This window comes from Lithobates pipiens, unplaced genomic scaffold (assembly GCF_037356315.1).
Source record: "Lithobates pipiens isolate NorthernLeopardFrog02 unplaced genomic scaffold, aLitPip1_a1.2 Scaffold_8, whole genome shotgun sequence".
Taxonomy (NCBI): Eukaryota; Metazoa; Chordata; class Amphibia; order Anura; family Ranidae; genus Lithobates; species Lithobates pipiens.
In genome coordinates this window covers 6,299,670-6,325,699 of record NW_027507903.1, presented here as the reverse complement: position 1 = coordinate 6,325,699, position 26,030 = coordinate 6,299,670, and the positions used below count along the sequence as shown (strand labels likewise).

General features: G+C 44.9%; 1 protein-coding gene and 1 long non-coding RNA gene across 3 annotated transcripts in view; one reads left to right on the top strand and one right to left on the bottom strand.

The window, feature by feature from the left end:
- LOC143963681 (uncharacterized) overlaps positions 1-26,030 on the bottom strand; it is a 162,359-nt gene that overhangs the window by 20,961 nt on the left and 115,368 nt on the right. The window lies entirely within an intron of this gene.
- SKOR1 (SKI family transcriptional corepressor 1) overlaps positions 1-26,030 on the top strand; it is a 78,696-nt gene that overhangs the window by 32,132 nt on the left and 20,534 nt on the right. For both annotated transcript variants that reach the window (XM_077473395.1, XM_077473394.1), the window contains exon 5: positions 8,662-8,733. In XM_077473395.1, the coding sequence (XP_077329521.1) occupies positions 8,662-8,733 (72 nt within the window). The remainder of the gene's footprint in view (positions 1-8,661; positions 8,734-26,030) is intronic.

Here is a 26,030-nt window from a genome sequence, read left to right as displayed (position 1 = left end):
AGGACAAAAAAACAAGTTTTTCTTAGTTTCTGTCAGTAGATTTTGTAAATTTGTAGGAGCAGGAGCTCAATGGAGCTAAACAATGCTCCATCGTTGGTTTTAGTGTAGGGAATAGTGTCCCATGGTTGATATCAGTGGGAGGAATAGAACCCCATCCTTGGTGTCGGTAGGGGGAATAGTGCCCGATGAATAGTGTTAGTTGTGGACGGAATAGTGCAGGGGTCTTCAAACTACGGCCCTCCAGTTGTTCAGGAACTACAATTCCCATCATGCCTTGTCATGTCTGCGAATGTCAGAGTTTTACAATGCCTCATGGGGACCTGTAGTTCCGCAACAGCTGGAGAGCCGTAGGTTGAAGATTCCTGGAATAGTGCCCCAAGGGCCGGATAGAGGCGAGCAAAAGGGCCACGTTTGGCCCCAGGGCCGCGGTTTGGAGACCTCTGCCCCAGGATAATGGAGCCATAATACACAGTATACGTCGCCTATGAACTATCCTACAGGTAAGGATATGCAAAGGTCAGGACCTAGAGTCGCAATGAATATTACCGCAGAAGCTGTAATTCCATAGAGGACTCCATCTCACTGGCTCAGGGCTGCAGCAACAGACAGAACACACGATATCCACCCACATATACAGTGCTTCTGCCCGGCGCCGCCCACACTGCCAAATGACGTGTGCCTTTACTGGGCCTGGCCTTGCAGGGCGCATAGGCACCACTCATGCGCAAAATCCAAAGCAAACAGGCAGAACTGCACTGAAAGGGGTGAACACCCCCACTAGCAAATTGACTGCCCAACGGACAGCAAGGGGAGGGCTGCATGACACACGCCTGATGGGGACTCTGTTGTAAGGGGGGATTCTGATGGGGTCTCTCTTGTAAGTGGGGAATCTAATGGGGACTCTGTTGTAAGGGGGGTCTCTAAAGGGGTCTCTCTTGTAAATGGGGAATCTAATGGGGACTCCGTTGTAAGGGGGGACTCTCAGGGGCGTAACTATAGAGGGTGCAGCAGTCGCGACCGCAACTGGGCCCTGTGCTGCAGGGGGCCCATGCAGCCTCCTCTACATATGGCCGGCAGCAGCATAGGCAGCTAGGGGTACCAGTGTACCATGCACACGGGTGGCTGGAGGTGGAGGGTGACTAGCAGAGCTCCATGCTCGACTATCGCACTGGCTGCTCTTTAGTTGTGCATTCCCCGCATGACCCGTGTCCTCGGCCGGCTCCTCAGAGTACCCCTCTCCTGCTCCATGCATTGCCGCTCAGTCCGATGTCTGTTCTCCCCAGCCAGATTAAAAAAAAAATAATAAAAAAAACTACTGATACCAGTGGTGGAACTACAGGGCTCACAAAGGTCATACCTGTGACCACGCCCTGGAGTTCCACCGCCGGACTCGGAGGGAAGGGGCCTGGCTGGGGTTCAGGGGGGCTCTTCATGGTTTCATGCATCGGGGCCCTGAAGGTTCTAGTTACGCCACTGGGGACTCTGATGGGGACCTTGATGTAATGGGGCATTCTGATGGGCTCAAATTTATAGGAGATTTCTTTGCTTTGTTTTACTGAAGATCTTTCTGAAGATTCATATAATGCTGATTACAAAAAAGTAAAACGTACAGTGCTTCCGGAAAGTATTCACAGTGCTTCACTTTTTCCAGTTGTTATGTTACAACCTTATTCCAAACTAGATTAAATTCATTATTTTAGTCAAAATTCTACAAACAATCCCCCATAATGACAACCTGAAAGAAGTTTGTTTGAAATCTTTGCAAATTTATTTTTAAAAAAATCCCACGTAAAGAAGTATCACAGACGTTGCCATGAAAATTGATCTCAGGTGTCTCCTGTTTCCACTGATCATCCTTGAGATGTTTCTACAACTTGATTGGAGGTCACCTGTGGTAAATTCAGTTGATTGGACATGATTTGGAAAGGCGCACACCTGTCTATAGAAGGTCCCACAGGTAACAGTGCATGTCAGAGCACAAACCAAGCCATGAAGTCCAAGGAATTGTCTATAGACCTCCGAGACAGGATTGTATGGAGACACAGATCGGGGGAAGGGTACAGAACCCGATGATCACTCTGACAGAGCTCTAGCGTTTCTCTGTGGAGAGAGGAGAACCTTCCAGGAGAACAACCATCTGCAGCACTCCACCAATCAGGCCTGTATGGTAGAGTGGGCAGATGGAAGCCACTCCCAGATAAAATGCACGACAGCCCACCTGGAGTTTTCCAAAAAATACCTGAAGGACTCTCAGACCATGAGAAACAAAATTATCTGGTCTGATGAAACAAAGATTGAACTCTTTGGCCTGAATGGCAAACGTCATGTCTGGAGGAAACCAGGCACCGCTCCTCACCTCGCCAATACCAACCCTACAGTGAAGCATGGTGGTGGCAGCATCATGCTGTGGGGATGTTTTTCAGTGGCAGGAACTGGGAGACTAGTCAGGATCGCGGGAAAGATGAGTGCAGCAATGTACAGAGACATCCTTGATGAAGATCTGATCCAGAGTGCTCTGTACCTCAGACTGGGGTGAAGGTTCATCTTTCAACAGGACAACGACCCTAAGCTCACAGCCAAGATAACAAAGGAGTGGCTACGGGACAACTCTGTGAATGTCCTTGAGTGGCCCAGCCAGAGCCCAGACTTGAACCCGATTGAACATCTCTGGAGAGATCTGAAGATGGCTGTGCACCGACACTCCCCATCCAACCTGATGGAGCTTGAGAGGTCCTGCAAAGAAGAATGGGAGAAACTGCCCAAAAATAGGTGTGCCGAGCTTGTAGCATCATACTCACCAAGACTTGAGGCTGTAATTGGTGCCAAAGGAGCTTCACCAAATTATTGAGAAAAGGCTGTGATACTTGTGTACATGGGAGGAGTCTGTGATACTTATGTACATGGGAGGAGTCTGTGATACTTATGTACATGGGAGGAGTCTGTGATACTTATGTACATGGGAGGAGTCTGTGATACTTATGCACATGGGAGGAGCCTGTGATACTCATGTTCGTGGGAGGAGCCTGTGATACTCATGTACATGGGAGGAGCCTGTGATACTTATGTACATGGGAGGAGCCTCTGATCCCTATGTACATGGGAGGAGCCTGTGATACTTATGTACATGGGAGGAGCCTGTGATACTTATGTACATGGGAGGAGCCTGTGATACTTATGTACATGGGAGGAGCCTGTGATACTTATGTACATGGGAGGAGCCTGTGATACTTATGTACATGGGAGGAGCCTGTGATACTTACGTACATGGGAGGAGTCTGTGATACTTATGTACATGGGAGGAGCCTGTGATACTTTTGTACATGGGAGGAGTATGTGATACTTATGCACATGGGAGGAGCCTGTGATACTTATGTACATGGGAGGAACCTGTGATACTTATGTACATGGGAGGAACCTGTGATACTTATGTACATGGTATTTTACTCAGTTTTTTTATTTTAAATAAATTTGCAAATATTTCAAACAAACGTCATTCACGTTGTCATTATGGGGGTTTGTTTGTAGAATTTTGAGGAAAATAATGAATGTAATCTATTTTGGAGTAAGACTGTAACATAACAAAATGTGGAAAAAGTGAAGTACTGTGAATACTTTCCGGATTCACTGTATTCATTCAGTTAAATTGTATTCATTCATATATAATACTGATTTTTTCAGCCCCTGGATATTTGTAAACGATACAGTGTGGCCCCCGTACTGAAATGTTTGGAGACCCCTGATCTAAAAAGACAGCTTTACCCAAATATAATATTTAATGGAGAACTCCAATTTCATTAAAGCTGCTGCCATTCTCTCTTGTGGGAGGACAGTCCAGGATAGCGGGCCAGGCTGCCCGAGTTAACAGCTGGTGACTGGTTGTTTGGAAGCAGGGTGGTCCTAGCAACCAATCATCAGCTTGCAGCTCCCATCCTCTATCCAGACCCACTGTGCCTCCAGCCCTCGGGACTGTCTATGCAGGGCTGGTGCAAGGATCTTTGACACCCTAGGCGAAACCTAATTTTGCCGCCCCCCCCCCCCCCCCCCCCGCTGCGCCCGACTCCACTTTACCCTGCCCTTGCTACACATGTGACCTATCTGACCCCTACACTGACCTCCTGACACATACACTAATCCACCTGACTCCTACTTCCTGCACTACTCACATCACACTGACCCCTACACTGACCTACCTGATAATTACACCGAACCCACCTGGCACCTACACTAACCCACCTGGCACCTACACTAACCCACCTGGCACCTACACTGACCATCACACTGACACCTACATTGACACTGACACCTACACTGACCATCACACTGACACTGACACATACACTCACACTGGCCATCACACTGGCCATCACACTGACACTGACACATACACTGACACATACACTGGCCATCACACTGGCCATCACACTGACCCATACACTGACACTGGCCATCACACTGACCATCACACTGACACTGGCCATCACACTGGCCATCACACTGACACATACACTGACACTGACCATCACACTGACACTGACAATCACACTGACACATACACTGACACTGGCCATCACACTGACACATACACTGACACTGGCCATCACACTGACACATACACTGACACTGGCCATCACACTGACACATACGCTGACACTGGCCATCACACTGACACATACACTGACACTGGCCATCACACTGACACATACGCTGACACTGGCCATCACACTGACACATACACTGACACTGGCCATCACACTGACACATACGCTGACACTGGCCATCACACTGACACATACGCTGACACTGGCCATCACACTGACACATACACTGACACTGGCCATCACACTGACACATACGCTGACACATACGCTGACCATCACACTGACACGTACACATACGCTGACCATCACACTGACACATACGCTGACCATCACACTGACACATACGCTGACCATCACACTGACACATACGCTGACCATCACACTGACCATCACACTGACCATCACACTGACCATCACACTGACCATCACACTGACCATCACACTGACAATCACACTGACACATACACTGACACTGGCCATCACACTGACACATACACTGACACTGGCCATCACACTGACACATACACTGACACTGGCCATCACACTGACACATACGCTGACACTGGCCATCACACTGACACATACACTGACACTGGCCATCACACTGACACATACGCTGACACTGGCCATCACACTGACACATACGCTGACACTGGCCATCACACTGACACATACACTGACACTGGCCATCACACTGACACTGACAATCACACTGACACATACGCTGACACATACGCTGACCATCACACTGACACGTACACATACGCTGACCATCACACTGACACATACGCTGACCATCACACTGACACATACGCTGACCATCACACTGACACATACGCTGACCATCACACTGACCATCACACTGACCATCACACTGACCATCACACTGACCATCACGCTGACACATACGCTGACCATCACGCTGACCATCACGCTGACCCATACGCTCACCATCACACTGACACATACGCTCACCATCACACTGACACATACGCTCACCATCACGCTGACACATACGCTCACCATCACGCTGACACATACGCTCACCATCACGCTGACACATACGCTCACCATCACACTGACACATACGCTCACCATCACACTGACACATACGCTCACCATCACGCTGACACATACGCTCACCATCACGCTGACACATACGCTCACCATCACGCTGACACATACGCTGACACATACGCTGACCATCACGCTGACACATACGCTGACCATCACGCTGACACATACGCTGACACATACGCTGACCATCACGCTGACACATACGCTGACCATCACGCTGACCATCACACTGACCATCACACTGACACATACGCTGACCATCACGCTGACACATACGCTGACACATACGCTGACCATCACGCTGACACATACGCTGACACATACGCTGACCATCACGCTGACACATACGCTGACCATCACGCTGACACATACGCTGACACATACGCTGACACATACGCTGACCATCACGCTGACACATACGCTGACCATCACGCTGACCATCACACTGACCATCACACTGACACATACGCTGACCATCACGCTGACACATACGCTGACCATCACGCTGACCATCACGCTGACCATCACACTGACCATCACACTGACCATCACGCTGACCCATACGCTGACCCATACGCTGACCATCACACTGACCCATACGCTGACCATCACACTGACCCATACGCTGACCCATACGCTGACCATCACACTGACCCATACGCTGACCATCACACTGACACATACGCTGACCATCACACTGACCATCACACTGACCCATACGCTGACACTGACCATCACGCTGACACATACGCTGACCATCACGCTGACACGTACGCTGACCATCACGCTGACGCATACGCTCACCATCACACTGACACATACACTGACACATACGCTGACCATCACGCTGACCATCACACTGACACATACACTGACACATACGCTGACACATACGCTGACACATACGCTGACCATCACGCTGACCATCACACTGACCATCACACTGACACATACACTGACACATATGCTGACACATACGCTGACACATACGCTGACACATACGCTGACACATACGTGACCATCACGCTGACCATCACACTGACCATCACACTGACCATCACACTGACACATACGCTGACACATACGCTGACACATACGCTGACACATACGCTGACACATACGCTGACACATACACTGACACATACACTGACACATACACTGACCTACCTGACTCCTAGTTCCTGCATTACTCACACACAAACCCCCTCCATACAGCTCAATGTAGATCAGGGAAGAACCACCCTCCTCCTTACCTCTGCTCTTTGATGCTTCAGCGACCATAATCCGGGCCTCTCCTCAGCACTGGGTGTGCAGAAGTGTTCAGGAGTCCACGCCAGCGCCGTCCACCCGCTCCGCCTCCACGATGTCCCGCCAGGGCCAGGCCAGCACCGTCCACCCGCTCCGCCTCCACGATGTCCCGCCAGGGCCAGGCCAGCGCCGTCCACCCGCTCCACGATGTCCCTCCAGGCCAGCGCCATCCATCCACTCCATGATGTCCCCGCCGGGCGGGAGGTCAGCTGACAGACCTCTCAATGCTCCCATCTCCGCCGAGCCCCGCCCCTCCGCTGCACTCATAGAGACACACAGCGCCGCTCCACAGGGACAGGATGGAGCAAAGGAGTCCCTGAGCGGCGCTGTGAGATGAAAACATGTGAGCACAGCGGGGCGCTCAAGGGGAAACATGGGGGATTGGTGGCGCCGGCGGAAACACAGGAGAGGAGAGCTGAGCTCAAGTGGACAGAGGCCGTGATTGCGCCCTAGGTAGTAGTGCGCCCTAGGCGGCTGCCTACTTCGCCTAGTGGTAGCGCCGGCCCTGTGTCTATGTAAGGTAGGACAGGAGGAGGGGTGATGAGGGGGCGATGTCGGGGGGGAAGCTGAGAACAGAAATGGGGGAAGGGAGGGGGGCACTGAGGACAGTAATGGGTCACTGTGAGGGGGGATGAAGACAGTAATGGGGCACTGGGGGGGGGTGGGGACAAGGAAGGGAACAGCTAAGGACAGTAATAGGGCACAGTGGGGGAGGGAGCTGAGGACAGAAATGGGGAGATGGGGGGGGGGTGAAGAGAGTAATAGAGTGCTGTCGGGGAAGAGGGTGACCAGAGGACAGTAATAGGGCACAGTGGGGGAGGGAGCTGAGGACAGAAATGGGGAGATGGGGGGTGAGGAGAGTAATGGAGTGCTGTCGGGGACGAGGGTGACCTGAGGACAGTAATAGGGCACTGTTGGGACCAGGGGGGAGCTGGGGACAATAATGGGGCACTGTGAGGGGGGCTGAGGATGATAATGTAGCACTGGTGGGGGGAAACTTGAAGACAGTAATGGGGTGCTGTGGGGGTCTGAGGACAGTAATGGGGTCACTGAGGACATTAATGGGGGGGCCTATGGACGGTAATAGGTGCCCAGAGGACAGTAATTGGGTCATTGAGGACAATAATAGGAGGGATTGAGAACATTGGGGGGGGGGCTGAGGACAGTAATGGGGGCCTGAGGACATTAATTGAGTCACTGAGGACAATAATGGGGGGAGAGCCTCATCAATGCGCTAGCCTGCTTAGTGCCCTACTGGGGGGGGGGGGTGACACTGAGCTTTACCACCCCGGGTGACACCAACCCTAGTGTGGCCACTAGCAATGTCTCAGATCCTTCCCATCACAGCCCCTCCCCCCTTACAACACAATCCCCTTTTTATATCAGTGTCCTGTCCCCCCCTCAAGTACTTCTGCCCTCTGCTTCCTTCCGATCAACCCCCCCATCCCCCACACACACACACACGTTCAACACTTCCCCCACAGAAGTGTGCTCTCTTCACATAACCCCCCCCCCCTCACATCAGCACCCCCCCCCTCCCCTCCCCCCACACACAGCAATGCCCCTCTTTACCTCACTTGCCTATAGGATTCTATATTTTGGGCATAAATACACTTTAAATTCAATTTGTATCTTTTCTTTAAAGAAGTATTACAATACATGCTCTTTATACTCGCAGGGGAAGAAGACAGTCCGATCGATGTCACCGGGACACAGTTTGTAGAAAAAGACATTGAGAACATGGCAAAAGGTGGGTATATTGACGACGTTTTTTAATTTTTTTTTATAGTTTTTATTATTTATTTAATATTTTATATATATATATATATATATATATATATATATATATATATATATATATGTATTTTAGAAAATTAAAGAATTAATGTGCAGGTTAATACAAATGCTCTTTTTTTTTTCATCTGTAGCAATATTTGGCACCAATCAATACTGATCCCATTATTTCTGTGTAGTCAGCACGTTTTACATACCAACCATCTTTGGTTCCAGTTTGGGTAACATTTTCTGTGGGCAGTAGTGCCGCAATAAAATGGCAATGTGCCATTCTCTCCAGTGACATCAGCGCCTCCTCCCCCTGCTCGCACAGGCTGATTGACTGCTTTATACCTCTCTGTATTATGTCTACTACGTTGTACAAGGTGTAACCGCGCAATGAGTGACCCCAAAAAAAAAAACCTCCCTTAAAATCTTAACTATTTGCAACTAAATAGATAAATGCTATAATCCCAATATTAAGGTGCTTTTAAATATCTAAAATGCATCAATTAAAGTGCATCATTAAATATGTGAATAAATAAATTAAAAAAAATATATAAATCAATGGTAATATATGTGCAAAACACAGTGACAAAAAAACAAAAAAAACAAAAACAAAAATGCGACGATTAATATATCAAAGTCATAAAGTCCAAACAAAATAAAATGAAATGAATGTCTATTTTTTTTTTTAACTTTTAAATTAATGTCTATTTAGTTGCAAAAAATGTAAGATTTTAAGGGAGATTTATTAGGTCACTCACAGTACGGTTGCACCTTGTACACCTTTGAGACCTTTTATCTTTTTAGTAGCTGATAGTTGATGTTCTTCTATTTGGAGTGGATTTTTCCCTTTGTAATCTATGTCTACTAAGTGATTGCACAGCAGATCTTTGTTATTGACTATTTCACATGTTACCATCGTGAGTGTCTGTAGTGATCTCTTATAGCTTAGGTGCTAAATTTTAACACTGCCTTTAACACGCACTAACGCACCTATAGTGTTCCAGATGGGGTGCACGTTTTTTTGCTTATCCTGACCACCCTTAACACTTTACAACTGCATCTTAAACAACCCATCAATGGGGAGCAGTAAAAACACGGCTAAGCCGCCTGCATGTTTTAAACATAAAGCAGGGCAGAAGGATTGTGTTTATTTTTAAAATGTATTTGGGCTCGCACTATGGTCCATATAACATGTGCACACTGGTGCGCGTTCTGTAGGGTCAATGCGATGTGTGGTAGCAACGCATGTCAGGCTTTACCATTTTCTTTTAACTTTAATGAATATCAGTAAAACAACATTGCATTCAAGGGTACATGTCCATGCACAGTATGGTGATACGCTGATGCTTATTATTGCTCATTATTGTAAGGGGACTGCATTTGTTTTGCATTTTTATTTTATTTTATTTTATGTGTGTTATATTTATATTATATTTTATTTATTTATTTTTATATTATTTGTGTTTGTATTACAATTATTTTTATTTATTTATTTTTATTTTATTTATATTATATTTCATTTTTATTCATTCATTTATTTATTGTATTACTCCATTTTTGCATGCCAATGCACCTGTATAATATGAACATTTTTCTGAACATATTTATTGTAAGGTGTGCTGCATTATTTTTGCATTTTTATATTATTTTATGTGTATTTTATATTTTTTATTATATTTATATATATTTTCTTTATTTTTATATTATTTATATTTTTATCTAAATTATTTTCTTTATTTTTATTTATATTATATGTAATTTTTTTTAAATTCAATTTTATTTTATGTAAATTATATTTATATTATATTCTATATATTTTTTTATATTATTTATATATATTTTATTTATTTTTATATTATTTATTTTTTTATCTAAATTATTTTATTCATTTTTTATTTATATTACATGTAATTTATGTTTAAATTCAATTTATTTGATGTAAATTATATTTATATTATATTCTATATATTTTTTTATATTATTTATATATATTTTATTTATTTTTATATTATTTATATTTTTATCTAAATAATTTTATTTATTTTTTATTTATATTACATATCATTTTTGTTTAAATTAAATTTTATTTTATGTAAATTATATTTATATTCTATTCTATATTTTTTATAATATATATATATATATATATATATATATATATATACATATATATATATATATATATATATATACATATACACATATATACACACACATATATATATATATATATATATATATATATATATATATATATATATATATATATATATACACATATATATTTATATATATATATATATATATATATATATATATATATACACACACACACACACACACACACATATATATATATATATATATATATATATATATAAATTATTATATTCATTTATTTATTTATATTTTATTTTATTTATATTAGATTTAATTTTTATTGTTTTATTTATTGTATTATTTCATTTTATACGCAGTGCACGCCAACGCGCCAGTATAATGCGAACAGGGACAATTGTGGGGATCATGTTGTTCACGCTCCCTTTCCTCTCTCCTCCTTCCATTCACGAATGTCTTATATTTTCCTCACACAGCACAAGGCGTTCTGGGACTAGACAAGTGGAGATTGCGTTGTTCACTCTTCCTTTTCTCTCCCCTCTTCCATTATTGTATTGTCTTGTATTCTTTTCACAGGACACAAGACATTCATTCTGTGAATGGACATCGGGAGATTGTGTTGTTCACTCTCTCTTTCTTCTTCCCTGTTCCGTTTGCAAATGTCTTATATTTTGTTCACAGAATGCAAGGGCATTGTGAATGGATGGCGGCAGAAGGGGTGGATAAATGACAGGATTCATTCACAAAATACCATGTATCCTGTGAAACAGAATGCAAGATGCTTGTGACTGGAAGAGGAGAGAGGAAAGGGAGAGTGAACGACACTATCTCTGCATTGTATCAATTTGTTATTGTATCATCACATGTGGTGATAATGTGGATACATAGAAATAAAAATGTGCCACATCCTGAATATTATTTAGGAAGAAACAAAAAAATAGGGGGACTTTGGACTTTTTAGGCGCAATTTGACAAGGTATACAATAAATGGTGAACATTAACATTTTATTGTATACCTTGTCAAATTGCCTAAAAAGTCCAAAGCGCGGTATGCTGTGTCTTGGCACCGACTACTACAGTGATTGTCAGCTTCCCCGACGGCTCTTCAGGTACAGTGCCTTGAAAAAGTATTCACACCCCGTAAGATTCCCCACATTTTGTCATGTTACAACCAAAAACTTAAATGTATTTTATTGGGATTTTATGTGATAGACCAGTGATGGCGAACCTTTTTGAGCCCGAGTGCCCAAACCGCAATGCAAAACCAACTTATTTCTTTCAAAGTGCCAACACAGAATTAAACCTGCCAGCGGCTCTGTACAGAGGATGGGACTGATCATCCCTCTGAATAAATCCTAAGGGACCAAAAACCTACAATTCTAGCAGATTCGCTCAGAATGCAGGGATCAGCAATGCGTTGTGCTCATAATGCACTCACCTACCTGACCATTACCCTCACCTCCCTGACACATGCACTCACCTCCCTGACACATGCACTCACCTCCCTGACACATGCACTCACCTCCCTGACACATGCACTCACCTACCTGACCCATTGCACTCACCTGCCTGACCATTACACTCACCTACCCGGCACATACATTCACCTCCCTGACACATGCACTCACCTCCCTGACACATGCACTCACCTCCCTGACACATGCACTCACCTACCTGACCCATTGCACTCATCTACCTGACCATTACACTCACCTCCCTGACACATGCACTCACCTCCCTGACACATGCACTCACCTCCCTGACACATGCACTCACCTACCTGACCCATTGCACTCACCTGCCTGACCATTACACTCACCTACCCGGCACATACATTCACCTACCTGACACATGCACTCACCTACCTGACACATGCACTCACCTACCTGACACATGCACTCACCTACCTGACACATGCACTCACCTCCCTGACACATGCACTCACCTCCCTGACACATGCACTCACCTACCTGACCCATTGCACTCACCTGCCTGACCATTACACTCACCTACCCGGCACATACATTCACCTACCTGACACATGCACTCACCTACTTGACACATACACTCACCTACCTGACACATGCACTCACCTACCTGACACATGCACTCACCGAATTAACACCTTTATTTTGCAAAATTGAGTAAAATCTGTAACTGTACGGAGCGCAATGTCAGCATTGTAGTGAGTTGGTTTGTATTAGTTTTTTGTAGATTGTTACATACCATTAAACAAGCAATAAACTTTAACAGTGAAAGGCTTACTTTAGAAATGTTTAGATGCAGGGAAATAATGGATCCACTCCACATTGATCTTACCTGTCTCCAGTCTCTCTGGCAGCTCATTTCCACCTACAAGTCTCCTCTGATCCCAGCTGCATGTTCTCCCAGTCACGTCCAGCGCATCACCGCTGATTTGTTTGATGGTGGGTGAGGTGTGGATGAGACAGCCTCTATGATTGGATTAGCGTGCACACGTCACCCCTGGGCACTTATTCTTTGTCACGCCCACTTGCCTACAGAACTGTGGGAGATGTAGTTTGCGGTGCGGACGATTATGCTTTCACTGTGTGCTTTTCTCATTTAATGGCTCTCCTTTCATGGCGTGCCCACAGAGAGGGCTCGGTGTGCCGGCAGCGGCACGCGTGCCATGGGTTCGCCATCACTGTGATAGACCAACACAAAGTGACACATAATTGTGAAGTGGAAGGAAAATGATAAATGGTTTTCTAAAGGTTTTACAAATAAATATGTGAAGAGTGCGGATCGGCTCAAGCAACTAGTGCAAATGCTCAGTATCGGCACCAATACTAGTATCGGTGCAACCCTAGCCACCACCATGTTTCACAGTTGGGATGGTGTGTTCAGGGTGATGTGCAGTGTTAGTTTTCCCCACACACATAGCGTTTTGCTTTTAGTCCAAAAAGTTCCGTTTTGGTCTCATCTGACCAGAGCACCTTCTTCCACATGTTTGCTGTGTCCCCCACATGGCTTCCCCCAAAACCGCAAACAGGACTTCTTATGACTTTCTTCCACCAATGTCTTTCTTCTTGTCACTCTTCCATAAAGGGCAGATTTGTGGAGAGCATGACTAAGCCCTTGTACACACGGTCAGACATTCCGACAACAAAATCTGTCGGATTTTTTCCAACGGATTTTGTCCAAAAATGGTGTTGCATACACACGGTCAGACAAAGTTGTCGGAGAATCCAATTGTACGTAACGTGATGACGTAATTTCGTTACGACGGGACTACGTTCAGGCTAGTAGCCAACAGCTTTGGTCTAGGAATTTTATCTCAGCATGCGTGGGACTTTGTCCGATCGGAATTCTCTACAAACGATCGCACAAAGTCCGATCGGATCATGTTGTCGTAAAAAATTTATATCCAGCTCTCAAACTTTGTTGGTCGGACATTCGGACGGAAAAAGTCAGATGAAGCCCACACACGGTCGGATTATCCGACAACATGGTCCGATCGGACATTTTCCATCGGAATGTCCGACCGTGTGTACAAGGGCTTATAGTTGTCCTGTGGACAGATTCTCCCCCCTGAGCTGTGGATCTCTGCAGCTCCTCCAGAGTTACCATGGACCTCTTGGCTCTTCTCTGATGAATGCTCTCCTTGCCCGGCCCGGTCAGTTTAGGTGGACGGCCATGTCTTGGTAGGTTTGCAGTTGTACCATACTCTTTCCATTTTCAGATGATGGATTGAACAGAGCTCCGTGAGATGTTCAAAGCTTGGGAGATTTTTTTTATAACCCTGCTTTATACTTCTCCACAACTTTATCCCTGACCTGTCTGGTGTGTTCCTTGTCCTTCATGATGCTGTTTGTTCACTAAAGTTCTCCAACAAACCTCTGAGGGGCTTCACAGAACAGCTGTATTTATACTGAGATGAAATTACACACAGGTGGACTCTATTTACTAATTAGGTCACTTCTGAAGGCGATTGGTTCCACTAGATTATAGTTAGGGGTATCAGAGTAAAGGGGGCTGAATACAAATGCCCCCCCCCCCCCACACACTTTTCACATATTTATTTGTGAACAATTTTGAAAAACATTTATCATTTTCCTTCCACTTCACAATTATTTGACACTTTGTGTTGGTCTATCACATAAAATCCCAATAAAATACATTTACGTTTTTTTTTGGTTGTAACATGACAAAATGTGGGGAATTTTAAGGGGTATGAATACTTTTTCAAAGCACTGTAGATGGTGTCAAGCTGGACCAATATAACTATACAATACACATCATAGCTGGTGGTCAGAATTAACCCTTTTCTGGCTGAAGTGGGAAAATAGGAAATCTATAGGCTGTATCCAGTTACCCAGCACTTTAGAAGCCGTGTGATTGGTATATGATGGGGGACTCACTGGTGCCCATTATGTAAGTTTTCGAGATACATTAGTGGAGATCTTGTTCTTTTTTTTCATATTGTCGGTCACATGTATCACGCTCTAGCCAGATAACAGAAGGTGAATGGTGATGAACGAGACATTAAAGATAAGCCTGTAGAGAGATAATGTCGGGATGTCCATTGCAGACCCCTCCTGAAAATACTAACTGCCTGGCTACCATGCTGATCCAATACTGCCTGGAGCAAGTATGCAAAACAGGGTTTGTGCCTCCGCTCTGACCTTCTAATACACATTCTTCTTCTTCTGGGTCAGTGACAAAGTATTGAAGATGAAGTCTCACGAGACTTTTTCCATTTTTATTTTTGGCGGCCGAGTAGCCTGTAGCACTAGGACCAAATGGAATTTTGTCCTGACGTTTCTAAGCAGGGTGGGTGGACAGTTTTCCCCTGCTGTCCGACAACGCTGCTAGCAAGGAGGCAGAATTATGAGATCATAGTTACATAGTTAGTCTGGTTGAAAAAAGACACAAGTCCACCTCGTTCAACCAATATGATCAATTTCGTGGCCCAATGAGGGTTCAAGGAATTTCTTTTACAGGCTGTGGCTGCATCCCAATTTATGGGCATTCCTGTGTGTGTGGGGGGGGGGGGGGGGGGGGGGGATACAGCCAGCTTTGGGCCCCCACCCCCTTTCTTAAAGAACACTATTCTGTTTTGTAAATTTTGCTGACTGCAGCTCCACCCCATATGTAAGCCCAAATTATGAGCATTCCTGTAGGAGGAGCTACAGCCAGCTCTGGGCCCCCACGTCATCTCTTAAAGAAAACTCTCATTCAATTGTGTAATCTTTTATTTAATCTCAAGAGGGAGCAAGTGCATATAGCACTTTTTCCTGTTTGATTAAGTGGATCCATTTAGGACTAAAAGTCTTTACTGACCGTAGCTCCACCCCATACATAAGCCCAAATTATGAGCATTCCTGTAGGGCAGTGGTTCTTAACCTCAGTTCTCAAGTACCCCCAACAGCCCATGTTTTCAGGTTTTCCTTTATTTTGCACACCTGCTTTAAATCAAAATCAATGACATATGGTATTGATAAGAACTATTTTATCTAAGGAAAGTTTCCAAAACATGGCCCGTTGGAGGTACTTGAGGACTGAGGTTGAGAACCGCTACCCTACAGGAATGCTCATAATTTGGGCTTGTGTATGGGGTGGAGCTACAGTCAGCAAAGACGTTTAATCCTAAATGGTGCCACTTAATGCACTTGGTCCAGTGTTTCTCAAATCCAGTCCTCAGGCCCCCCCAACAGGTCATGTTTTCAGGATTTCCCTCAGATGAAACGGCTGTGGTAATTGCTAAGGCAGTGAAACTGATCAAATCATCTGTGAAAAATAATGGAAAACCTGAAAACATGACCTGTTGGGGGGGGCCTGAGGACTGGATTTGAGAAACACTGACTTGGTCCCTCTCAGGATTAAATAAAAGATTACAAAATTGAATGAAAGTCTTCTTTAAGAGAGGAGATGGGGGCCCAGAGCTGGCTGTAGGGACTTGCCAGCACTGAGCCCCCCCCCACTCCTCCCTTAAAGAACGCTCTCATTAAATTTTGTAAACTTTTATTTCATCTCGAGAGGGACCAAATGTATATAGCATTTGTTCCTGTTCGATTAAGTAGCCCCATTGAGGATTAAACGTTTTTTTCTGACTGTAGCTTCACTCCATACGTAAGCCCAAATTATCAGCATTCCTGTAGGGGGAGCTACTACCAGCACTGAACCCCCACCTCCTCTCATGAAAAACACTCTCATTAAATTTTGGAAACTTTTATTTATTCTCAAGAGGGACCAAGTGCATATAGCACTTAGTCCGGTTTGAGTCAGTGGCCCAATTTAGGACTAGATTACAGGGATCTCCAAACTAAGGCCCTCCAGCGGTTGCGGAACTACACATCCCATGAGGCATTGTAAAAGTCTGACATTCACAGACATGACCAGGGCAATGATGGGAATTGTAGTTCCTGAACAACGGGAGGGCCATAGTTTGGAGACCCCTGGACTAGAATAGTCGGTCATTACTGAAGGGCTATTGATCTATCGACTGGGGGCTGTGTATGTGTACAAGCACCAGCAGATAGATCACACAGAGCCGCAGAGTTTAGGGATCTTTTGCTATTGATGGGGCAACACTGATCATTTATTCCTAATATTAAAAGAACAGTCAGATTAGAGAGAGGTGATGGGGGCTCAGTGCTAGAATGCCCATAATTTGGGCTTAAGAACGGGGTGTATCTACAGCCAAAGGAGTGGCTTTTAATCCCCAATGGGGCCACTGATCCGGACGTGACCAAGTACTATATGTACTTGATCCCCTTCAGGATTAAATAAAAGTTTAAAAAATGTAATGAAAGTTCTTCTGTAATGCCCTGTACACGCGGTCGGAAATTCAGATGAAAAAGGTCCGTTTGGATTATATTGTGGGAAAATCCGATCGTGTGTGAGCTCTAGCGCACTTTTTCCGTCGGAAATTCCGATGGGAAAAATTTGAACGCAGGATCTCAAATCTTCCGACAAAAAAATCAGATCGGACTTTTTCCGATCGTTTGTAGAGAATTCCGATCGGACAAAGTGTCATGCATGCTCAGATCAAATTACGAGACCAAAGCTATTGGCTAGTAGCCTCAACGTAGTCCTGTCGTAACGAACAAACGTCATCACGTTCCAAACGATCGGATTTTCCGACAACTTTGTCCGACCGTGTGTATGCAACACCAGTTTAGGACAAAATCCGTCGGAAAAAAACAGACGGATTTTGTTGTCGGAATGTCCGACCGTGTGTATAAGGCATAAGAGAAGGATCACTGGCTCAGCGCCGGCTGTACCTCTCCCACACAGGAACGCCCATAACTTGGGTTTAAGAATAGGGTAGAGCTACAGCTTACAAGATGGGTTTTAAATTCCCAATGGGGCAACAGATCCACAGATCTAAATGGGACCAAGTACAATATGCACTCGGTCCCCTTCAAGATTAAATAAAAGTTAAATCAATTTAATGAGAGTTCTCCTTTAAGAGAGGGGGAGGTGACTCAGTGCTGGGTGTACCTCACCCCCCCACAGGAACGCCCATAATTTGGGTTTAAGAATGGGGAAGAGCTACAGCAAGCAAAAGAGGGGCTTTTAATCCACAGATTTGAACGGGACCAAGTACAATATACACATGGTCCTCTTCAGGATTTGATAAAAATTTTAAAATGTAACAAGTTCTTCTTTAAAGCCAGAGACAAACAGACAGCTAGCATTGTGGGAGCTGGTCCTCAGTGGCTGGCCCATTTTTCAGTATAGGTTCCCTTTAATGACATTTGTGAGCTATGAAAGTTGTGTGCCTGGAAATGATCTTTGCAAGCTCTACATTCACCACTAGCTTTCTATTTCGAGGTCACATGTTTATTCGTGTAAAAAATCAGCATTTCTATTTCTGCGCAGTACATTTGTTCAGTAGGATAATGGTTCCTCACAATCATCTCAGAAAACATACAGACAGATAATAGAACAGCTGGAAGGGAATCTTGTCAACCTTTGTTTCATTTTTTTTACAACACTTATTATCACTTTATTATCATTTTTTTATATTCATCTCCATTCATCAGGAGATCTGCACAGTAGAGAGAATTTTTGATTTCCGTGTCCTGGAATAACACATTGATGAACTACAAACTGTATCAGTCATTGGCATTCCTATGATCATCCGCTCCATCTAGTGGCGATGATGCGATACTTTCCTGATTAGGGTGTTTTTAGGAAAAGGCCCTTATTATGGCCACCAGATGGGAAGCTGGTGATTATAGAAAGTGAACGCATTACACAAATTACAGCAATTATTTGTGACAGCTGTGCAAATGCCTTAAGAATTTGTTCACCTCATGGTATATATGATCTTTATAGCTTACTTACTCGATCTGTGCTTTGGACTGCGGGGGAGGCTTTGTAGTACTTTTATATTTCTTTGTATATGGGTCACTATGTATATCTCATATCTGAGGGCCCAATGGGGAAGCTGACAATCCCTGTAGTAGTTGGCGTTAGAAAAAGGCCAAGGAAAAAACCAAGCTCACCTACCGACCAACCTGATACCAGGGTGCCTTGGCGGGGCTCTGTAGCTTACGCATGTATTTGCAAATGTGTGCAGACTAAACCCCTGTTTTTAACGCATTCTGGTAGACAGGATAATTGGGTTGTCCACAGGCTGGGCGGTAAGTGAGCTTGGAACTTTCCTTGGCCTTTTTCTATCATATGTTGTCCTCCAATGCTCCTTCCTGTAAGGGCCAGTTATAGGTGGGGGGTGTAGTTGGTTCTACGCGATAGCCATGACCACAGGGTGGCGCTCACTTGGCACAGTCATCATTCATAGACTGCCTTGTACTTTTTTTTTCAGTTAATACAAGGCATTCTCTAATTGGATAAAGAAAAAAAAGGTAGCGGTGTTGTCACGATCTCAACCTTGTCCAATCAGACAACTTTTATTCATTGAAAAAAATACAAGGTGTTATAGGAATGGGGTGAGTGTCCCCCCTGTGATCAGTGTGCGATGGGGCCAACGCTGTATCCTGGCCTAGGCCGAAAAGGACTAGGGCAGCATGGAAAGATTCCTCGGCGGCTTGCACTACACTGTTATGCCCTGTACGCATGGTCGGACTTTCAGACGGAAAATGTGCGATCGGATCGAGTTGTCGGAAAATCTGATCATGTGTGGGCTCCATCGAGCTTTTTCCCGTCAGAATTTCCAACACACAAAGTTTGAGAGCAGGATCTAAAATTTTCCGACAACAAAATCCGATCGTTTAAATTCCGATTGTGTGTAGACAATTCCGACGGACAAAGTGCCACGCGTGCTGAGAATAATTTACAAGACGAAGGCTATTGGCTACTGGCCCGTTTATAGTTCAGTCGTAACGCGTTCTACGTCACCGCGTTCAGAACGATCGGATTTTCTGACAACTTTGTGCGACCGTGTGTATGCAAGACAAGTTTGGGCCAAAATCCGTCTGAAAAAATCGGACTGATTTTGTCGTCGGAATGTCCGACCGTGTGTACAGGGCATAAGTGTAGTGCCAGTCTTATGGGGCGGACTGGGCTCAGAGGAAAATTAGTCTAGGGCTCCCATAAAGCGGCCGCACTGCTTCCGGTATGCGGGCAGCCAACATTCCGCAACTGTGGGGGTGGGGGAGGGGGGCGCTGCTTTTAATTTGGACTGTCCTCTCATCCTGTACCACAAACCTTCCTCACTGTGCTCTATGCTTTCTGTTGTACCCATTGGCATGATTATATCTTCTTAGTCCTCTCCATAAAATTATCAAAAATTTGTGCTTAACCACTTACAGACCGGACCATTTTGCTGGTCAAAGGCCAGACCACTTTTTGCGATTCGGCACTGCGTCGCTTTAACTGACAATTGCGCGGTCATGCGACGTGGCTCCCAAACAAAATTGACGTCCTTTTTTTCCCCACAAATAGAGCTTTCTTTTGGTGGTATTTGATCACCCCTGCGGTTTTTATTTTTTGCGCTATAACCAAAAATAGAGCGACAATTTTGAAAAAAACGCATTATTTTTTACTTTTTGTTATAATAAATATCCCCCAAAAATATATATAAAAAAATTTTTTTTCCCTCAGTTTAGGCCGATACGTATTCTTCTACATATTTTTGGTAAAAAAAATCGCAATAAGCGATTATTGATTGGTTTGCGCAAAAGTTATAGCGCTTACAAAATAGGGATAGTTTTATAGCATTTTTATTAATAATTATTTATTATTTTTTTTTTACTAGTAATGGCGGCGATCAGCGATTTTTATTGTGACTGCGACATTGTGGGGGACCCATCGGACATTTTTGACACATTTTTGGGACCATTGTCATTTATACAGCAATCACTGCTATATAAATGCAGTGGTTCCTGTGTAAATGACACTGGCAGTGAAAGGGTTAACCAGTGGGTGGCAGTGTAGGGGTTAAGTGTTCCTAGGGGTGTGTTACTAACTGTGGGGGGGGGTTGGGCTTTCATTTAGTGAACACTGATCTCTGCTCCAATCACATGGAGCAGAGATCAGCGTCACTAGTTGCTAGGCAGAATGGAAAAATGCTGTTTACACAGCATTTCCTCCATTCGGCCGCTCCGTGAGACGATCGCGGGGATGCCCGCGGCGATCGAGTCCGCGGGTCCCACGACCGGACTCACGGGGGTCCCGACCAGCGCGGGAGTGCGCCGCGCTCCCGATGGCAGGGCGGCATTAAAGATTGGACGTACATGTACGCCAATATGCCTGCCCATGCCATTCTGTCGACGTACATCGTCGTGCGCTGGTCGGGAAGTGGTTAAAGTAGAACTATAGGCAACACTTTTTTTTTCCTTTAATTTGGGATAGAATAAGGGAGGGTTATAGCCCCTGTCAGTTTATTTTTTTTACCATCCTTGTCCCATTGCAGAGATTTCCCTTCACTTCCTGCCCCATAGGCAAATCGGGCGTCAGAGGAAATCTATGCAAATTAAGGGAATACATTGCCCCCCCCCCCCCAGGCCCTCAGAACTAGTGTCCCCACGCAAAAATTTCAGGGCGGGTCTTAAACTGCAAGGGGTGAGGCCTTGACAGGAAGAGGTGGGTCATATTTAAATTAGGGGGTGCATGAGTTTAGTCAGGCCTAGGGCAGCTCAAAACCTAAATACACCACTGGGTGGGGCACCCGCTTGGCACAGGACCTGGACCCAGCTGCCCCTCAGGTATAAGATATACAGACTGACATTGTGCCATACTGGACCAATAGAACTATACAATACACGTCATACCTGGGGGTCAGATTTAACATTCCAGGCATAATACGACTAGACTTTGTGGGACCATGAAGAAGGGTCTGGAAGGCCAGATTAGCACATCACTCAGATATGGCCATAAGCTTTTATGGAAACATCTAGATCACATGTGTTTATTTGACCTTATGTTGTACATGAGTCTTATGATAGAGTAGGTTTTGTCTTATGATGGCCATGCATAGGACAGTTTTCAGCTATTTCAATCATTTTCAATCAGATTTACTTCTAAAAAAAAAAACAAAAAAAAACAACCAGATAAAAGCAGTCTACCACCAATCACATCCATCAACTCAATGAAGCCATCACAATTGTAGGTTATAGGTCACCTTGTGCACTGGTTACTAGAGCTCTGACATAATAGGAGCTGAAAAAAAAAGCCAAAAAGGTTTTGTGAGTCCAAGATGCTTTATTTCCAAAAACTCTGTAGAATAAGCAGAATCCAACGCAGTTCGGGGGCCACCTAATATCCCATCAGTCGAGCTGAAAGGAAATGCTTCAATACCTAGTCAAAGGAATCAAGTTCATCATTAGGGTTGCCACCTGTCCGGGATTCACCCGGACAGTTCGGGTTTGGAATCATGCGTTTGGGTTTCAGACCACCTGCAACCCGGACACATTACTCAGACCAGACTGTGGCTTTCCAGTAGAGGTTGCTGGCTGCAGTTGTCTAAGCCGAGAGTGTCTGTAAGGCCGCGTACACACGCGGGGACTGTTCGCCCAACTTTGTCCGCTGAACAGTGTTTCGGCGGACAGTCCGCCCGTGTGTGGGCTTTCAGCGGACAGTTTCAGCGAACAGTCTGCTGAACAAAGTTTTTCGGAAATTCCGAAAAACTGTCCGGTGAAACTTGGTTTCAGCGAACAGTCCCCTCGTGTGTAGGCTTGTTCGTCAAACTAAGTTCCGCGCATGCTCAGAAAGGATTTACACGCCGAAGTTTGCATTGCAGTGTATAGGACGTCGTATTTTCTGTCCCGTCGTACGTGCCGTTCACGTCATCGCGCACGGTTTCAGCAAACTGTTCGTTTGTCGTGTGTGGGCAAGTCCGTCCATGCTAATTTTGAGCGGACTGTTCGCTGAAACTGTTTGACGGACAAAGTTGAGCGAACAGTCCCCGCGTGTGTACGCGGCCTTACACTCTCTTTCACACTGCCCAAAGCCAACATTAACAAACCATACCCCCCCCCCCCACACACACACACAGACAGAGGAGAGAGGGCTTGATCTGCTCCTCTTCCTCCCACCCCTACCCCTCTCTGTCTGCCCACACTTCAATCCCTGGCGCTGTGCCTCAGAAAAGGAAAATGGGGGTCAGAAATTTGAAGTCCAGCCGCCTCAGCTACATCTAGATGAGAGGTGCTGGCTGCCAAGGGGTGAGTGAGCTCACCATCCATCCCTGTCTGTGACTGAAATCTCCCCCCTTTTCTCACCTGCCTCTGAGTGAGTACACTAAGGTAAATCAGGGTTCTCAGAGCACCCCTTACATCGGCGTTCCCCTTTACACCAGAGGCCACAGTGTTCCCCCTTACATCAGAGACTCCTCTCCTTACATCAGAGTTGTCAGTGTTCCCCCTTAGATCAGGGTTCCCAGAGTCCCACTTATGTCAGAGTCCCCAGTGTTCTCCCTTATATCAGAGTCTGCAGAGCCCCCCCCCCCCCCCCCCACCTTATAGTGAAAGGGAACTCTGCGAGTTCAGATGTAAAGAAAGACTCTTGTGGTTAACTTCATTTGATTAGAAATGTTATTTAATTGCAAAATATATGTATAGTTTATACTATAAAAAAAGATTGCTGTACGCCGCTAAAGTGTTCGGGTTTGACGTGAAGAAAAGGTGGCAACCCTATTCATTATACATGTGACAAAAGAAGATATCAATATACGAGGGTATATATATTAATAATATTTTTTATTATACTATATAAAAAATAATATGAATAAAACAAAGGTGTTCTTAAACACATACCATGTGATATTTCAGAAAATACATCTCTAAAACCAAAATATTAGTATATATTATATATACTGTATACTATACACTATACACTGGTTTTTAGAGTCATTGCTTTTGGCGAGGCACTGTTTTTTGAGAAGCTTTGGTTCTGGAGTGGCAATGGTTTTGGAGTGACACTCGTTTTTGAGAGGCTCTGGTTCTGAAGCAGCACTGGTTTTTGGTAGGCATTCGCTTTGGAGTGACACTGGTTCTAGAAAAGTACTGAATTTTGAAGTGGCACTGGCTTTTGAGAGGCTCCGATTCTGGAGTGGCACTGGTTTTAGAGTGACACTAGTTTTTGAGAGGCTCTGGTTCTGAAGGGGCACTGGTTTTGGAGGGTCGCTGGTTTTGGAATGACACTGGTTCTGGAAAAGCACTGGTTTTGGAGTGGCACTGTCTTTTGAGAGGCTCTGGTTCTGGAAAGCCACTGGTTTTGGATAGACATGGGTTTTGAAGTGACACTGATTCTGGAAAAGCATTGGTTTTGGATAGGCATTGGTTTTGGAGCGGCACTGGGTTTGGGTAGGCACTGCTTTTTGAGAGGCTCTAGTTTTGGAGACACTGGTTTTGAAGTGATCCTGGTTCTGGAAAAGCACTGGTTTTGGAGTGACACTGGTTTTTGACAGCCTCTGGTTCTGGAAATGCACTGATTTTGGATAGACATGGGTTTTGAAGTGACACTGATTCTGGAAAAGCAGTGGTTTTGGAGTGGCACTGGTTTTTGAGAGGGTCTGGTTCTGGAAAGGCACTGGTTTTGGATAGACATTGGTTTTGGATAGGCTCTGTTTCTGGAGTGGCACTGGTTCTGGATAGACATTGCTTTTGCAGAGGCACTGGTTTTGGAGAAGCTCTGGTTCTGGAGTGGCAATGATTTTGGAGTGCCACTGGTTTTTGAGAGGCTTTGGTTTTGAAGGGGCACTGGTTTTGGATTGGCACTGTCTTTTAATAGGCTCTGGAAGGGCACTTGATTTGGATAGACATGGGTTTTGAAGTGACACTGATTCTGGAAAGGCAGTGGTTTTGGAGCGGCACTGGTTTTTGAGGGGTTCTGGAAAGGCAATGGTTTTGGAATGGAATTGGTTTTGGATAGGCATTGGTTTTGGATAGGCTCTGTTTCTGGAGTGGCACTGGTTCTGGATAGACATTGCTTTTGCAGAGGCACTGGTTTTGGAGAAGCTCTGGTTTTGGAGTGCCACTGGTTTTTGAGAGGCTTTGGTTTTGAAGGGGCACTGGTTTTGGATTGGCACTGTATTTTAATAGGCTCTGGAAGGGCACTTGATTTGGATAGACACGGGTTTTGAAGGGACACTGATTCTGGAAAAGCAGTGGTTTTGGAGTGGCACTGGTTTTTGAGGGGCTGTGGTTCTGGAAAGGCACTGGTTTTGGAATGGCATTGGTTTGGGATAGGCATTGGTTTTGGATAGGCATTGATTTTGGATTGGCAGTGTTTTTTTGGAGGCTCTAGTTTTGGAGAGGCATTGGTTTTTCAGAGGCACACAGAGAAGGTACAGCAGGCATCTTATACTGTGCTGTTAAGCAGGACTAAGGGTTCCTTCGCACTATGCCGTGTCCTGCCCTGTTCTGCCCAACACAGATCTCCACTAGGGCACATCAAAAACAATTGTTCTCTATGTGTCATGTTCACACCACAACACAGCTCACTGCACTGATTGTCAATGTTCCACAGCTCAGCTGTGGTGCATAAACTTTATTGACCCTTTCCAGCCCAACCCTGGCATCCCTTAAAGGCAACCCAGCCCTGGCATCCAGTTAAGTCTGTCCGGTCATGTGACCATTGTGATTGGCTGTCACAGTGATCACATGACAGGGAGCCGGACCTGCTCGTTATTACTGGAGGCCGGTAGTTGTCTTTGATAGAGTGCTCGCGGCACAGAAACCCCAGCCGTCCATTGACGCATATGCATGGTATGTG